This window comes from Camponotus vicinus, unplaced genomic scaffold, assembly GCF_025532165.1.
Source record: "Camponotus vicinus isolate PSW18456_S1 unplaced genomic scaffold, iyCamVici1.0 SCAF_13, whole genome shotgun sequence".
NCBI lineage: Eukaryota > Metazoa > Arthropoda > Insecta > Hymenoptera > Formicidae > Camponotus > Camponotus vicinus.
This window is the reverse complement of record NW_028141949.1, coordinates 1197676-1216571: the sequence shown is the minus strand read 5'-3', so window position 1 is coordinate 1216571 and position 18896 is coordinate 1197676. Positions and strand designations below refer to the sequence as shown.

The window sequence follows — 18896 nt, the reverse complement described above, 5'->3', positions numbered from 1 at the left end:
GCAAAAACACTTCTTTGTAATAATAATGACTTCCATCTGCAGCCAATGTGTATCATTTTTGGCATGATAGAAAGAAATGCGTTGCGTGTTGTCACGCTTGCCTGCGTCCCTACGGCATCGGGACGAGAGAAATTGGCGCACCTGCGAATCTCTACGTCGAGAGGAAAGCGAAGAGGTGTTCGGTACTGCCGAACGATTCTTCATCGTACGACTGTTCTCGGAACGAGACTTCCTCCTTCTTTCCCAATCTACCTCTTGCTCTCCTCTACTTATTACCTTACCTCTCCTAATTCTCGTCGTTCTCTTTCGGCTCGTTCGTTTTCGTTCTCGCCCAATCTCCTCTTTTCTCTATTTCTTCTTCTTCTTCCTCTGCTTCTTTTTCTTCTTCTAAGGTCGAGCTCACGATGAAAATGCCACCGTCACCGTCGTGCTCGATTCCCCTCTTTAGCGACGACGCACATTTCCACGAAATCGTTCCAGCGTACACCAATTTCGGCGCGACGTGGTGGCACGGTCGCTAGAAGAAAATTACAGAGTTCAGGGATAAAAGGTGGTAGCACGGGGGCAGAGGGCGAGGACGCAAAGAGGAGGAGGAAACCGAAGTGGTCCGTGGATACGAGGGAAGAATCACGGTGCGATAATCTGAGACCAAAGAAAGGAAAGATGACCGAGCTCTCGTCATTAAGCGGAATGATTGCCGCTCGCGAAGACCACCTACACTTGCAAAGAGGCGCCCCAAGGACGAGTGCACCCCAAGGATGCTGGACCGCCGTGCGCTTTTACAAGCCTACGAATGGAACCCCGCGGTTTCGTCGACCCACTTCCGGCGAAGCCAATCAGCGAGCATTGGCCGCCCAGAAAACGCTACGGTGCAACGGAATAAGTATTTTGAAAGATCAAAAACCAGCCGTCGTGTCATTATTCTCGAAAGTGAGATAGATGTACCGGTAAATAACTAGTTAAGGAATTTACTCGTTATATTTCAGACCCTTATTCTACGTCTGGAGGTAAGATTCACGTAAAATACGATCGGTTTTGTATAAGCGGACTAATTGAAAGATAGAAAAAGAAATGTTTTTAAAATATAATTTCTCAATGCGTGTGGGATTAGAATTATTTTTAAAGTCACAGAAATCGAATTATGCAAAGTCACAGAAGGGAATACTAGTGTTTAGCGAGCGTAGACACGATGATGTTACCAGACAAAGTCGGTGCACGATCGAGTTACGAGTTTCGAATGTCTGCCCGTAGTCGTGACTACCTCTAGTATTTCGCGACGCTCGCTCGAATTTCGTAAAAATGCTATTTGAAAGAAAACGGGAGCCGAAATGATACCAAGTTTCACGCCATATCGATATCGCGTAATAGTCTGCTATCTCATTTCACTTGCAGAGGAATAAAAAAGCAAAAATATGAAAATTAAAAAATACATTTTCAATACTTTATTATATGTTTAAAAGTTAAAATCGTTTAAGATGGATTTTCGCTCGATCGATTGTTATTTCCCTACGTCGTTCTCGAAAAACGTTCCGACAAATATTCTATAAGAGATCGCATGGTATATTACGTTTTCATAATTTAATACGATAAAGAGCACTGAACATAGATTACATCATTTTACAAAGAGACCAAGAGCATTCATACAAATGTCACAAATACAATTTTTGCACAGTTGCGTACATTTTAAGTAGCCCTTTCTATACTTTGCCTTGAAAAGAGTTAACAACCATGAACGCGCATGTTTGAATGTGACGAAAAACGTGCGTTGGCAAATACAAGAGCGAGAGGAAGGGGAGGGGCAGAAAGAAAGACAAGTTTGGAATATTTTCTCACAATTGACGATTCACGCGATACGCGGTACAAACGCTGGCAATGTCGCGGAGTGGTGAAATAGTAGCATCGAAGAAGACGATGAGGGCCTCCGGCGAGAGAAGAGATCGAACGGAACGGAAAAGGAGAGCGGAGGGAACAGGAGGATTTGTCGATCCTGCGTCGGTTGTACGGAGAGGCGCCGAAAATTGGATACTGGTGGGGGTGATGGAGACCAGCCGCATAATGACAGGGTGCCTCGCGCCAAGGCCCCGCTAACGAACCGGCCCACGGAACCCAAAGGGTCCGAGCTAGGACACGACACTGTATTATTTTACCATTTCGGGGGTCGGGGGCATCATCAGAAATCATCGCCGAATCCATATAATCAGTAGACGGTTACGTGCAGCCATGATTTTTAAGAGCTGTACGAGGGGAGGATGGGACAAGAAGGGTGACGCGGAGAGAAACGAGGAAAGTAGAGACCTAATAAGGCGAATGGTCGTAGGTGCCTCCGCGTCATCTCCTTGTCCTCGGTGTCCTTTCGGAGGATCTCGCGAACTTCTCTTTCGACGCGGTCCTCTGATATGAACTTATAGAACTCATTGGGGCCGCGTTAATGACACGAACGCGATAAAAAGCAAGCGAGCTACCTTTCCGTCCGCCCTGTGATTCTTTTTCGTGCATGGCGACTCCATCTTGTACGAAGGTGGGCCTTAAAACGTCCCAATGAGATTGCAAATGCATGGTAGGACGATTTTAGAGCGCGATGATGGAAGGGCGAAATTGCTCGCGAAAGAAAAAAAAAATAAAAGAAATTTGAGAGTCGCGCGCGATCTCTGGGAATTGACAAGACGGAGATGAGAGCACTTCTTTAAAACGAATGCTTTCCGACTTTTTTTACATCTCTCGTCTCTCAAAGAGAGTGTCTTGGTAATTAAAAACAAATTGCTTTAAGAGCCTATGTAATTGCAAAAATGTACACGCTCGAACAGTAAATCAATTTTTACTTTTTTCTTATATATCGAACAAAAGAATAACGCGTTGTATTGAAAAAAATATTTAACATTAAAGAAATGTGATTTTGACAAAGTACTCATTCACAGAAAACGGACAATAATTATCATATAACGCAAAAGCGTTAGAAGGCATACATATGTATATATTAGAATATATATATTTACATGTAAAAGTCAGTATTTCTACCATTCGTTTTTTATTGCTGCGTGTTTGTTATTAATTTCTGAATTAATTAAGATATTTATAGCAATTTATGAAAGCGTTCCGTAACGATCTTCATCGATATTACAGGGTGAAAAATAAATTCAATGTACGAGTCACCAATATTATATTCCACAGTACAAGATCACAGTCGGGAGTGAAGCAATGAAGTGCAATACGCGAGCACACCGTGAAAGTCGATCGATAAAGATCTAAATGAAAGTTGTAGAGGGAATATAAAGCGACTCTCCTGAGCGCAGCTACTTTGCGTAGGACCGACCGGTTTGCCAGAAAAAGAGAAGAAGGACATTTTGCATGTTACGTGTTCTACACTGATTGGAAACTTGCCGTCTATAAGTCATAGCTTGTCGAATAAAAAGAAATAATATCGCACGATGCAGAAGTTGAACCAATCATATATACCGTGCATACGTGTATCGATATAATGATGACATTTATAGTCGACATGAAATAACGTTAAAATGATAATTGTTAATTTTATTCGATAACGTTGCGTTGTATTATATCTTCAGGTTTATTAAGTCTCAATTAGAGCGTACTTCGTCCTTATCTGGGCTAAACAACATAGAATAACAATTTAACTTCTTTCACGTTTACATTTATCTTTGGAGAAAAAAAAAGATGGAAAAAGCACCGACTCGCGTGGATAGAATAATTTAGATTCGAAGGAAAAACCAAGACCGCGGTCGGATATTCCGTGGGAGTATAGTAGAAAGATAGAGCTCGGTTCGACATGTAAACGGGATATCGATACGCGTTATTTCGATAATTAGGAGCTTTTCTTTCGACAAAGGTTATGGTCGTCTCGAATCTGGTCTCTCGGACTGGTTTAAAAATCCTACGGTCCATGTTCGCTGGTTCGGTCTACAGATAACGTCCTGACGATCCGATTAGAGGCGCGTCCTGCTCCGATATATCGTGAAGTTGTCTTCTGTTTCCCCAAATTATGCAGCGGCACGATGTCCCTTATCGAATGTCCATTTCGTTGACGCTCGAGAACCTTTTAATCACAACTCGTCTCGATAAATTTAAATGTGACGCGCTCTCGCGAAACGTTGACTAAACTGCTAAAGGCATAGTTAAATGCGTCAAATACCTTCGACTTTTGCGTAGAAGAAAACAGCTTTACGTATAACGTACGACGCAGTCTATTTTCTCGCGGGCGTTGAGTCCTGCGCGCATTCTAGCAATGCCACGTTCAATCAACGACAAAAGAGGCTGACTAGGAAGGAGCCTTGAATACTTAATTTCAACTACTTTACCTCGTGCGTTATCCATGCAGAAGTTACGGCCTTGATCCGTGAGCAAGTGGCACTTTCCCGCCTCGTCGTCCACACGGTAAATCTACTCTACGAGCCATGTAGTCCTATCAAAGACGCGAACACAATGCGCGGTAATTGAGTTACGCAGGCATGGTGCAAACTTCAGTGCAAACCTGGCACGGACGATGAAACTGCAAGACGTTACACCGACTTGACGAATTTACGATGGAATGCGGTGCTGATATAAGTAGGAATTTATATAGATAAATCGATTTTTATTTCTCTGCTTCTTTCGGGAGATCCTTGAATCTATCATAATCAGCATTCTAATCTATCGTATTCAGCATTCTCGAGGAATGTTTGATCGTAAGATCTTATTACTTGTAACAACGAACATAACGATATTTTCACGATAGCTAGTTTATTAAAGAGAAACTACTCTGGTCAGCCATGTTAAAAATTAAATCTAATACATTTCGAGATTCATGATTTGATATTACAAAGCATCTTTTAACCTCTTAAAATATAAAATTAATAATTTCAATAATAATATATAACTGATCCGTGTAGCTTTTTAAATATTCGTACATAAGTATACAAGATATGCGTGAAATATATGAGTGTCATAGAAATATTAAAACGATACGTACTTTGAGCATATGCATAAAATATAGTTGACAAACAGATGTTAAAACGTCTATTATTCCACTAGATCTATGTAAGACTATTTCGTGCATCTTCTTCGCGTCTAGGGCGCTTTCTCTTCTTTACCATCTCATTTTTCTATGCACGTACACACTCATACATGTATGTGATGCAACAACTTCACGTACATCGCGAAGCAATAATACTTTTTAAACTGCGATAGAGTGCCTAGATCAATTATTTCTGATTCCGAGTAATAATAATGTGAGTATAATTGTGCCCCGTCGTTTTAGATTAGTAGCTATTAATTGCTTTCCTCCCCCGGCGTATTTCATTATGATAGGTGTCATTTATGGCCGCGCGCGGTTGCTGCGGGACTCGAGCGAGAGAAACAACTTGATATTATGCTTCCGGCGTGATTGGTTGAATCTTACACCTCCGCAAGTTTAGCGCGTGTTGCGTGCTATTTAAAGATACTGCGAAAAAGTAAGTGTTTTATTACAATTTCTCAGGAGAAAATTTGAAAAATGATATACCTGAAGTTTTTTCTAATTTGTGTGTGTGTGATTGCATCTCTCTGTTACATACACACGCAAAGACTCATGGAACGCAGAAACATTAAGGTGACTCCATCTCTTAGTTATCCCGCGTAATAATGGAGGAATGCTAGACCAATGAAATTTTGTAGGATATAAAAAAAAGATGGAAATAACAATTTAATAACATTTTATGATTTGTAGAAATAATCTATTTATTTTTAAATTCAAAATATACATTAAACTTGAAAATAATAATATATACTAGACCAGCTTGGTTAAGGTTTAAGAGGCATATTGGGCCAATATTGAGGATTCATGATATCTTTATATTTGTTCGTTGCAGTTTCCAAAGCAGTTTCCATTGCTAATATTTTGAAACTATCGTCACCATATAACAAATCTGCTTCCTGTTTCCTCATACAGATTTTCTCAGCATCATCAATGATGGGAATTTCTTCTACAAAATTTTCCTTCTTATACATCTCAGCATCATCAATGATGGGAATTTCTTCTAGAGAATCTTCCTTCTTAATCTCTTTAGATTTACATGTTTGCTTCAACTCTCTTTTGTGTCTCTCGCTTATTTCGAAAAACTTTAACATATCTTCATTCACATTAAACTCAACATCTCCAATATTCGAATTGAATTCTGTATACTTTTCTTCCTGCATATCTGTTTTATGGTTCTCTTCATAATAATTGTTTTTCCGAGTTATATTAGGATAGGTACGATGCTGAGCTAACAATCTCACTTTATCGCGCAATATTTCATTCTCATATTCAAGAGCAAGGCAGCGTGATCTCCACCAGGTTATAGTATGTCTGCAAATAGCAATTTATTGAACAATTAAATTTTTTGCAAGAAAAACTATTTAGTATTTCTCTCATATTCTATGTATATATTTTAATTATTATTATTTGAATTATTATTTTTCTCTAATGCATAATTCAATAAAGTTTTTCAAATAAAAGTTTTTAATAAGTTTATCTGTGTAAGAAAAAAAATTGTAGAAAAGAGAATGAGAGAGGGCATGATAAATTTTATGTTTTACACCTACCTTTTTTGCCACTCTTGAGCTGATGCGTAATTTTTCCAAAAAGCATCAGCTTGCATCGTGCTTGTTCCTATTCTTCGCGCATCAAAAGCATTAATATATCCTGGGAAGACCTCCCAATGCTTCGCGGATTTAACCTCAATTCTAATTCGCTCGTGCAACCGTTTTCGTTTCAGGTATCGCTTTTTCTTCCACTTTTTGTGCCGTTTTGTAGGGATAAATTCCATACCTCGAAACTAGATTACTTTACAAAAGGCAGCTGAGTTTTTATGTTAACTCCATTGTTTACATTTTCGTATTAACGCCATCCGTTGCGAAACGATGGAACCTAATCAAGCATCTACTTATTCTATCAATTTTTTTTTGCTTTCGGACAAATCTAATGCGTGCATAAAATTTGCTTTTGCGAGGAGAAGAGGAGGAAATGAATAGATATAAAATACAGTCTATTTTTTAATACATTAATATTGATCAGAGAAAAAAGAAATATTCTTATTTCAAAATATAAAAATATTTATTCTTATATAAATAGTAACTTATTTTTCGTTGTTTTTGAATGCTTTATAATCTTTCTTTAATCTCTATTTTTTATATTGTTTTATACATAGGATAATAAAATAGTATATTAATCTAAGCTGATAATATATATTAAACATTACAAATTATTATTATAAATTGAAATAAATTGGAAGAAAAAAATAAATCAAGAATGATCAAGTTTTAAAAATTGACTAATTCAGAAGATTATTTCTCTGAGGAAATGTTCGAATTAATCTTATAGTATTTATAATATTATAATATGCACACAAGAAAGCAATGCAGTATTTTCCTAGTGTATAAATTCCAACTAATAATGGAAAAAGAATTTCTTAATTTCTGTTTTACTTATATGAAGATACCGTGAGTCCTCAATATTGGCACAATGCGAAATGAGAAAAATGCTAAAATATATGAAAGATTAAATAGGTGATTTTTATTAGAAATATACAGTAATGTGTTTTGTGAGGTTTTATACAAATCTAAAAAAAGAGGCTTTAACTTAAGTGAAAGTTATGCATATATAACACCCTTAATAAGATGTTATCTAGATGTCTAGAGATATTATCCTTATCCTGTTTTCGCACACCCAAAGTCACACTTTACAGTCATTTACAGTGAGACAAAGTTTTTTTTTTGCATTGAAATATCTACACATATTTTGCACACACAAATACTATAATCTGTCTCTCTCTTTTCATCTCCCTATACAATAAATCTTATAAATATCTCAAAATTCAACACACTACTTAATTACTTCTGAGAATGTATTCATTACATTCTTTATGTTTTAGAATTTCAAGCTTATAATCACAATCAGTCTCAATCACAATATTTAAAAAAAAGAAAAATATTCCATCTACTATCAATTGAAAAAAACTGATTAGAAACGAGTTATTGTTGTTTATGTTTTTCTCAAAGTATTTTTGACTGTTTATTTGTTATCTCTAATTTCGTTAAAAACCGTGGAAATTATTGTCAACAATATTTTTGAAATAATATGTATAAAACTTCAAATACTATAACAGATATTTGATTCTTCGAATGGAGAGACTTTCAATCAGATTTCTATTAATAAATCATTGTAAAGCTCCAATCTTGACCTCACATATATGTCATATTCAATCCACGTTCAAACATTACTTCATCGTCTCCTAATTTAACATTGGCGCTACCTGAGCTATTTCTCCTCGAATTATTAGCTCGAGCTCCATTAACTCGAGTATTATTACCAGATGCTTCATCATCGCTTCCATTCATTGATGTCATTTTATGCAATGGTTCCAAACCAATAATCACACGAACATCATCAGGAATCTGATCTTCCATGGACATAAGCTGATAATAAATACCTTCAGCTTTAGAAATTGTCCAAGGTAACTCAATATGAAGTGACAAATCATTTATATGCTGTAAATAATAACATTAGAATATTTTAGAATTTGATAAAGATAATTACCATTGTACCATTGTAAAAAAGTATTTTGAAAATTACCTTTAATATTTCTGTAAATCCATAATTATTTTCTATTAAAATATTCTTCTCTGTGTCCAAAATAGCTGCGCATATAAGTAAATGAAAGTTTTTGCAAGGTAAATTCGTCCACAGTATTTCCCATAATTTTAATATATCGATCGCGCTAAATTCCCGCTTAAAGAGTACCAACAACCATCGAAAGCAAAAAAACATATTGCCAGAATCATGTCTATTTAGATAGTATGCCAATTGTGGTTCCGTAGTGCATAATAAAGTATGCAATTGGCATAATTGTGTTTTCATGCCTTTTTGATCCATCTCAAAATTAGTGCTCTGTTTTAAAATAATAGAAATTGCATATACTTGCAAGCATTGGCATTATATACTATTATGTAAAGAATATCAAACTCACCACTTTATCCATGAATCCAACAAAACACCAAAATGCATCAACCTCATTATCCATTAAAAATAAGATAGGACTAAGAAGATCACTCATACCCTGAACATATCCTAAATCAAAATTGTACATTACATAGGTCATGAGTATATCATATAGTTGTTCTAAGTGAGGGTTATTATCTCCTGCATAATAAGGATGTGTTCGGTCTGTTCTATTTACATCCTTTTCTGAAATAAAATTAAAAGATGCATAATATATACTTATTTATTTCAAAATATAAGAAATTTTATTCTTATATCACTTTATAGCCTTACCTATTAAACTTTTTCGCTCCCTGTAGTCGGAAAATCGACTCTCTTGCGCGGACGTAAATGTACGCCATTGCAATTTCATTGTGAAATATTCATCAGTCTTTTTCCTCTTCAATTCTAATCTTTCATTATGTGTCGATCGCCATGGATAATAATTCAATAAAAATTTCCATACTTCGAAACGCAGTGATGGGAAAATACCCTAATAAATGTCACATATGATAAAATTTGTCACATGTTATATTTAAACTATTAATATCACATCATTGAAAAAAACAGATATATACCCCACGAAAAATGATTTCTTTAACAGCTTCTGGATTAATAATTCTTCCTTCTGAATCTTTGTATTTCTCCCATTGTTCTTGTGTCAATGGTGCACCTGATAAAATTATGAAATTCTTATTTAAATACATTATATATATATATATATATATATATATATATATATATATATATATATATATACACGCAATTAAAAATTTTATATGTAAGAGTCCTATGCTATGTTATTTATCTATGTTGATATACATATTAATGTGTATATTCATATATTAATTTACATACCACGTGGACATGGCGGTCGCGGAGGTAAATCCACTCCAACTCCAATTACCTCGTACTCTTCTCCAGATCCTTCTCCAGATACAGATATAGATACACGTGGATGAGGATCGATTGTAAGAGACTGATTTAATAGATCGGCGACTGCCTCTTCAACAGGTCGTTTCACTGGCTCTTTATATACTATAATATTATTATATATATAATGTATATCACATAAATAAATATATAAATATATTATATATATATATATATATATATATATATATATATGTTGCAATTTTAATAGCCAGCAGTGTATAATGTATCATATGTAATATATGCCTATGAAAACACATCTACAGCAAATTATAATATATTGATTTTAGTATAATATATATTGATTTTAGATATAAATCCACTTACACCAAATGTCTGCAAGTTTACTGAAAGCCTCTAATGTTGTTTCATAAGGACGATTATGTAAGTTTTTTACAAATTTCCATACATAATCGGAAGCATTCTCTTGAAACAGATCCAACTCAGCGAAAGATTTCTTTAACACAGTCTCAACTTCATCCAAAACAAGATACAAGTTCTTATCCGAACGTGATTTTACGAATTTAATAAATCCCTTCAGTGAATTAACAAAACTTTCAGCATTACACAACTGAAAGAAGGCAACATAGGTGGTACCATCTCTCTGCATAAATATAAGTTGTTGTCCACCGTGATTCACACGAAACGACTTTAAGTCGGAGAATAATATTTTAACGGTTCTTGTACGTCCAAAAGAGTCTCCACCTTCTGAGTTTGTACGAGTTCGTCTTGTATGTGTGTCTACTAAGGACCATTCTAGATCTTGATCTTGACATTCTGATACCACAGAATCTTCTATAGGCTTCCATTCTATGCATTTGCCAAAACTCTGCAAAAATAGACGAACTTTGTAGGATATATTCATATATATATATAAATAGCATTAATTGCAATAACAAAAAATCTTACATATTGCACAATGTTAAGTGTTCCAGAACTATGAATCTCATCTTCTCTAGCATTTGCTCCACGAAGTACAACTCCTGTATGGATGCAGAGATCCTAAGATCAACAAAATAACATTCATATTAAATAAAAATTTGCAAAGGATTGTAATAATTGCATATCTGACAGAGCACTATAAATAAATCTGCGCTATAATTAAACATAACGGTTGACGATTATACGTGACGATTGTACGTGATAACGAATGCATACCACAATATTGTTTATAAACAGATTGCAAAATTTCAAGGACAAATTATATTATCAATTTCATGAATAAGATCATTTGCGCTGTCACATAACTTTTTCATGATTCTCGCGATTATGAACAAACGACTTCGAGTCACTCGAAATTTGTTCATGGGACGCCAAAAGAAATCTCCTCCTAACCTTTTCCTAACCAAACCGAAAAACGCGAAACGATAAAGCGTCCTTTATGTAAATCATAGCAGATGCTTTTACGCGATTAATCGAATGCCATTGTTCCGATAATCCCGCGATTATTTCCGATTGTTGAATTTCGCGTGAAACACGCCATGAGATACATGTGGGCGGATGCATTCCACGAATGTCATCTCGTCTGCAATCGCGACAGCGTGATCGAATCTTTCCTGACCGGCGCATCGTCCTTCGACAGGACCTCGCCCGATGATCCTATCCTGAAAAAACGCTTACCTTTCCCTGTTCCGTAGGCTCGAACATCTCGGGCTTTATGAAATCAATCGTCCTTATCGAAGTCAACTCACTGCACTCGCTCTCATCGCAACTATCCCACATCGCGACACAACCCCTGTCTCTGTTCCTTCTCTCGCGTATCGGTTGCCTGTCTCGCTCGCACACTGATATCGCGATATCTATGTGATATCTATTGCTGCGCGTATCTTTAATCTGCCTTGGTCCGCGTTGGTCTTTGAGAATTAAAATGGCAAATATATAGGGTGTGTAGAAAAAGAAAGAGAAAGTCCAGAAATAAAATTCAAATTCTTCACTTTTCAAGGTAAATGTTGAATTTTCGTTCGAATGACTTGCATATTAAACGCGTGCGTTTGTATCTCCGATCTTTGTTTCTTAGGATTTATATTAATGCCTAATGTCTGTTTCTTTTTCCTTTCACATACTTTTATTTAAAAACGAAACGAAATTATATTCCTAATGTGAATAAAAAGAGATTGAAGAAAATATGTGATGTATTTTCTCCTATATATCATTTGGTTTTAATTTAATGAAGGAAAAAATTCGTATTGATATACATATATTGAAATACATATATTCATTATACTTGTTATAAATCCTTAACATAAATGAATTCGTGGATCAAAAAGATCTCATTAGATCGATTTTTTATTCAAATTGATGAAAAACGTTTCTTTTTAATGATAAAGTATGTGCAGTGGTATAAAATGTCCCATCACTCTTGGCTATCTAACCAGATAGGGTTAAAATTCAGACGCAGCGCACGTCTACATTATTAAGCATGCTAAAGTGCACGATCAATGCACGTGACAAGCACCAAGTGCATGCATCAAGTGCATGTGACAAATATAAATTTCATCACGTTTCCATTTTCGGAAATGTCTTGTTTCATATGCGTTGTTTTATATACGATATGACAAGATGATGGAGAGACGTTGTGTATTTTTTTTATATAATTTAGTAATTTAACAATTGTGTATATATACACACACACACACACACACATACATACATACATACATACATACATACATACATGCATATATGTATGTATGTATGTATGTATATATACATATATATAAAGATTACTTTTTCTAAACGCCTGCATTATTGCAACCCGCTACACATGCATGCAGTGCAGGATGCTGGATTTTAAATCGAGAGATATCGCCATCTTATGAATGAATCTTATGTTAGAATGACAAAATTTGATCTTTCAGATGGCACATTGTGTTACTTTACATATGTATACATATTTATTTTTGTTCCCAAATGAAATTGCTTGAATGTTATATTAAAATTGAGATGAAACAGTACACACAGTGTTGTAAACATTCTTATACATATAAGAATCCATACGCAATTTTTTTAAATAATACAATATATAGAATATATTTAATAATAATAATATTTATAGATTAATATAATAATATTTATAAAATATTAATAATTCTTTCTCTCTTTTACAGTATACATAACATTTATTTCTTAATTTTGTATATATATTTGTTTTTTTCTTTTTTTTAGTTTATCCTAGGAAAAAAAGGGATTTTATTTATTGTTATAATACATAATTTCGTATTCCTTTATAAACGTCAAGGAGATTATCATGCATAATAATTATGCCATGTCGCATATTATTACGAGATGTAATACGTTTTTCTCCACATATTTTATACAAAACAAGCAAAAACTATTAGTTTTTCAAGAAGCTACTTGCTTCGAGATAAATAACAATTTTTTACTTACTCATCATAATTTGAAGAATAGCAATGAAATATTACGACGAAGTAGCACCTTCAAACTTTTTTTTTTGATACGACAAAGTTCAACCGCATATATTATAAAATGCACTCGACGTGTGATTCCGAAGAATAAACAGCGTTACAAGTGTAATGAGATTTTCAAAAGGAATTTTCCTCGATAGAAAAATTGCATTGTAATTGAAAAATAGTTTCTTTGTCGAGATTGCCCAATGCACGCGTATCCCCTTCTCATTTCTATTTGAATGCAGCTCTGAGTACACTTGTACCTAGTGATGCAGTTACTGATCTACCACTCGGTGGTTACATCGTTTAGATATGTATAATCTTCATCTCTGATAGTATTAATTTCGCAGATAATAACGAATGTATAAACAACATGTGTGAGTGATTACGCAGTACTTGAAAATAAAAATGCCATTATTCTTGCATATGCAATATTGCATATATTATCTCAATTGTAAAATTTGTATTTCTTATGTCTTTTCATATTTTCGTTTACATAAATTATAACATAATCATTATCATAACTCTTTTTTCTTTTAAATAATATTTAAATGAATAAAATTAGATGATATATTTTATGACTTAACCACCAGAACTCAATTTATATATATATATATATATATATATATATATATATATATATACATATATATGCATATATACAAGATTATTATTATTATAAAATTGTAAATGATAATATACATATATTGAATGTAAGATCTTTAATCTCACTACAGAAGAAAGCTATATTTATCCAGTATTTATATTTTTTTACTTAAAACAAAAATATTTTCGTTTACATAATTGTCAATTATGATATGTAAAACAGATCGACAGCTACAACGCATAAGAAAGGCTGTGTCGAGGCCATGCCTCAGCCCTTTGTATATTTACTGGAAGCAGAATAGAGAGCGCATACTCTCCTTTCATGGTCCAAGTGTTATGGTGAGTGCAGTTGCACCGAGCGCGTGCAAGCTGAGTCACAGCCTTGTCGGAATATGACGAATCGTTGGTCGAGCAGATATTCATATAAATATAGATATTTCTACAGGATTGCTCAAGATTGAATATTATATAGTGGGACATTGATCTTTGTACTTTTACGAGAGAATAAAAAAATGGAATTTATGTTTTTTATTTCATGAAAACATGTATGAAGTATTCGATATATGCAAAGATTAAATAAGCCTATAATTTGCACAAGATCTATATTAAATCTTCATAAATAGATTTTCTCATTATCATACATTAAGCCATTTAATTATGTCATAATAGATTGGAAAACGATGAAAAATATGATAGTGAAATTTTAGAAACATTTCTTTACACAATACGATTGAAAGACTTATATGTAAGCGTTATATTTTCTAAAAATATCTTCAAGCAATTTTAATTATCAGGATATGATTAATAATTTATAATGGATTAATATATAATGTCTTGGAATTATATTCAAGCTGCAGCGTTCGAGAGCACATGATCCATGTTTTGAAAGCACGCTGACAGAAATTAAATTGCTCATTCTTGCGATCGGCAATGACTCGTTGGATAATCGACGATTTGCGTGATCGAGATTGGAAAAGGAACGAAAAAGAAAGAAAAAATTACGCGTATGCATGTGCGTTTGTTAATGCGCGCGGTTAACGATACGATGAGAAAACCACGACGATGCTCTCTCTTCTCTAGGCGTTCGTAAACTTGGCATTCCTCGGGAGAGAATTGCGAATCCGCAGTGGCTCGTAATTCGAAGTCGAACGGGGAAGCCGAAGGAAGAGGAACAGCGGGAAGAGGGCATTTAAGTAGAGTCGGCGAGAAGAGCGAAAGAAAAGTGGTTCCGGCTGTGTACGTTTTCTTGGTATAAAGGCGTTGCTACTTTGTGCCGCAAATTGAAATCTTCGCTCTCGCGCTGCAGGTTGTTCGATTAGGAAGTAATTATGGGGATATCGCGTTCCCGAGGGAACGAGTAATTTTCTTAGCCGACTACGAACGGCCCCAAAAGAATTTGCATTCTAAATGCATGGCTGAGCGTCTCATTGTCGTGGCAACAACAGCAGAAAATAAATGATCAATTGAGAATTAAATACTTTATTTAATCGATCTATAAAATTAATGATATCGAATTTATTATACATCTTGTGCACTCTTTGTGTGTTTCAGTAATATTTTATATTTATTTCTAAATTATATCAGAACGAAATATTTACAATTCACGCAAGTATCTTCTTATCTTTCTTCCTATTAATACCACTCATCAACAATTAGCTGTTCTGAGAAATGTAATAAAAATGAACATACAAATAGGAGTTAATGAATGAAAGATTACTGCAGTTGTTCTTTAATTTCGGTGCATTTGAGATATTACGGCTGTAGTTTGCGTTTATTGAAATAATTTTTTTGCTAATTAAATATCAGATCATTGTGACTTGCAGCATTTTGTGAATCTATTATGCTAAGTATGCACACCATCTGCGGCACTTTATGCATTAAAACAAAGATCGCCAAAATGTTTCGTGTTCTTAAGAAATGCTAGTTTTTAAAGAAGAAATAAAAAATAATTAAACAATTATTTTATATATCTAAATAAATATATACTTAATTATGTAAATAATTAATGTTAATCAAGATAACTTAATATTAGAATATTATATGTATATATACACACATACACATATGTATTTATAATTGAAAAGGTATATATATTATTCTTAAAGAATTTAATTTATTTGTGAATTGATAAAATTGAATCGTGACGATGTCTTCATAAAAATATCTCGATTGATTTCACGCGATCCATTTGTATATGTTTATATTATACATTTAGAGGAGAACTTTTGTTGATAATTTCTAATAATAGATGGCTGCACACAAATGATTCTATTATGCAAAACTTGGTATGCATCTGTAATTTCTGTAACACCTACGCAAATGCGTTGCTCGTTTCGTGCGAGCGAATCGATTGATTTTGTGAATTCATTTTGTAATCATGTAAAATCGTATCTCTCTATCAATATAATGAGTAATCTGCATCACATTTATTTTGCGCACAAAGACAAATTGACAAGTGTAATAAACGACGAGACTGCAGATCGAGGTCATTAGTCATGGATCATCAAAATAAAAATTATCTCTGCCACGCTCATATGCACTAACTGATAACGATGAAGAACATAAGCGGCGAAAGTGCATGACGACAAAAAAAGAATCTGTACAACTTCCGATCTTCTGACTGTAATCGTTATCTTCGACCGTTCCTAATTTGGGAAATTTTCGAGAAACTTAGAAATTAATTATGCTTTTCGGAGCAATCCCTGACTAATCATGAAAGATCACATTGTTAATTACATTCCAGTGCTTTCAGAATTTCAATGTATTGTCGGTATTAAAATATACAAAGAATATAATGACCTATAAATATAGCAGATAATTTAACGTAATTTTTGAAAAGGAATGCGTACATTCGCTCCATAAAAAAAATTTTTTACCTGAATCTCTACAACTCGTATTTTGCGACTACTTTTAAATTATTACATTAAAGAAAGGAAGAGAGTGGACATTTTCCGAAATATTATTCAATATTTCAACTAGATAATTTTATATTTCGAAGATATATTTGAAGTATATAAAGTTTTTTACTAGACGTATTCTTACCAATATTTTATAGCGCGAAATGATTATCACTACTTGTTTCATACTGATGAATTGCTCCTTTGACATGTAGCAAAATTATAAACGTTGGAACATGGTCTGGCATAGTCATATTATTATCATAACAGGAATATCCGCATTAGCTATTTCGGCACGTACGTCTATCATCCCGTCATCCATATCTCAAAAAACACCTGAGACTCTTAACACGTGTCCGAACATACTCGCAGACAGACCTTGTCAGATGACTTTATTGATTCGCTCGAAAGATGTCCTTGATCTAATATCTCTTTAAATAAAATAAATTGTCAAAATTATCTGGAATTTCTTCATCAAATAATCTACAATTCTTGTGACAAGAAAATTAGAAAATCAATTCAAGTCGCGATGCTTTCACATCTACGATGTGTATACGCCTCATTTCATTTCCATTATCTTTTCTTGTTAAGCAAACATTTGCAGCAGAAAGCGATATAAAATTGTTTGTTATTTTGTAGATAAAAGTGATACATATCTCATATTGGAGTCAATCTTGTGTAAGAAGTTTTTAAAAGTTGAGACAAAGTGAGAAATCTAAATGATACGCTTTGTGAAAATCTAGCATACATTTTTTGCTCGTTAATAACATAGATTTTATTTCATATAAAATAGTAATCGTATATTTCAAGTAGGAAATTATTTGTGAGAATTTATTATCAAATTCATAAAACGGCAATTTCAAAATTATGTATTTCATTGTCTTTATTGACTGGTATTAATATACCGTGTATTGTCGAAAAGATTATTTTGTCTATAATTAAAGCTTATTGTTAGTGATAGAAGCAAGAGAACTTTATTCTTAATCATACAGTATGCAAAGTTCGCCGAGGAGAGAATCTATAATAAGATAATTATAGAATATTTCACATGTAGCTTGAAGTGATAAAATCGACATGATGATAATCAAATGTTCAATGTTCAAAAGTCCAGAGAGAGTCCAAGAATTATTGAAGAGTGAAGTATCGAAAATAAGATAATAATAGATTAAAGGATAAGTAAGTAATTATAATAAATAAGTAGTATTTCAATAGATCTATGTTTTTTGTTAAAATTTTTCTTAGTTCTTGAAAATATTATCAGCAGTTTTCAAATGTGTTAATTTTCAACTATTATTGGTAAAAATAAAAAAAACAAAATTTGGTGTTTTCTGCATTTTTTTCTTCTCAGAGTTCTTTACACAAAGTATGTTAAAAAATAAGTTTTCCTTTTATAAAATTATATTATAGAAGCAAAGATTTTAAAGAATCCCAGAAAGGTATCGAAATTGATACAAAAATCTGTAGAATGAGCGAAAGTAGCAAAATCTGTATATACACATATGTAATGAAAATTCTACATGTATTACATGAAGATACATTTCTGTTGTTGCGATCATTGTTTAACTGCCTACGATACTTTTAGACTTACTGATACGTCAATGTGTGTCAATAAAGGAACCCTAATTATTATTAACGAAGTACATGTACTCCTACGTGTTTTCCAACACGTATGTAATAAACATCACATATATAATCGACCACAATGTAGCGGAACGACAGACTTGCGTCAGAAAGCCAAACCCAAACTTCGATCCTCATTTACTAGTGCAGGTGTCCATTGAGCGGGATTTCCGTCCTGTGCTTCGACATCCCTCTCTCTTGAATTGAATCTTGTTATTCGTGGATACCAGCCAAAGAGTCTTTGGTACCAATCTCGGTGCGGATGTACTCGCCTCGGTGCAACTGCACTCGGTGAGTATCACCAACGAGTTCAGTACTAGAGTATCGACCCGTAGTGGCTCAGTTCTCTCCTTTCTCCTTCGTTCATTCCCTTCCTTCTCACTTGGCCGAGGAATTATAGTCTCCCACTCCTATTTTCTATCGTCGTTCCGCTCGGTCCGCCCG

The 18896-nt window shown here is 34.0% G+C and overlaps 3 protein-coding genes across 3 annotated transcripts in view; all 3 read right to left on the bottom strand.

Annotated features, from left to right (window-relative positions):
* Ds (dachsous cadherin-related 1) overlaps window positions 1-4504 on the bottom strand; it is a 299205-nt gene extending 294701 nt beyond the window's left edge. Inside the window, exons 1-2 of the mRNA XM_083086173.1 lie at window positions 4314-4504; window positions 282-517 (exon numbers count right to left, since the gene is read on the bottom strand). The gene's annotated coding sequence lies outside the window, so the exon portion shown is untranslated. The remainder of the gene's footprint in view (window positions 1-281; window positions 518-4313) is intronic.
* A 1179-nt stretch (window positions 4505-5683) lies between these two features.
* LOC145963822 (uncharacterized) lies at window positions 5684-6874 on the bottom strand. Its single transcript, XM_083086076.1, has 2 exons — window positions 6556-6874; window positions 5684-6319 (listed from the first exon to the last, which is right to left on the bottom strand). The coding sequence occupies exons 1-2, from the start codon at window positions 6777-6779 to the stop codon at window positions 5773-5775; spliced, it is 771 nt and encodes a 256-aa protein (XP_082942202.1). The 5' UTR covers window positions 6780-6874; the 3' UTR covers window positions 5684-5772.
* Window positions 6875-7501: 627 nt separating this feature from the next.
* Window positions 7502-11741, bottom strand: Tbc1d15-17 (TBC1 domain family member 15/17). Its single transcript, XM_083086661.1, has 9 exons — window positions 11543-11741; window positions 10832-10924; window positions 10250-10751; window positions 9848-10027; window positions 9568-9662; window positions 9284-9482; window positions 8979-9196; window positions 8585-8899; window positions 7502-8499 (listed from the first exon to the last, which is right to left on the bottom strand). Exons 1-9 carry the CDS (start codon window positions 11642-11644, stop codon window positions 8194-8196), a joined length of 2010 nt encoding a protein of 669 aa, XP_082942787.1. The 5' UTR covers window positions 11645-11741; the 3' UTR covers window positions 7502-8193.
* Between the last annotated feature and the right edge of the window lie 7155 nt (window positions 11742-18896).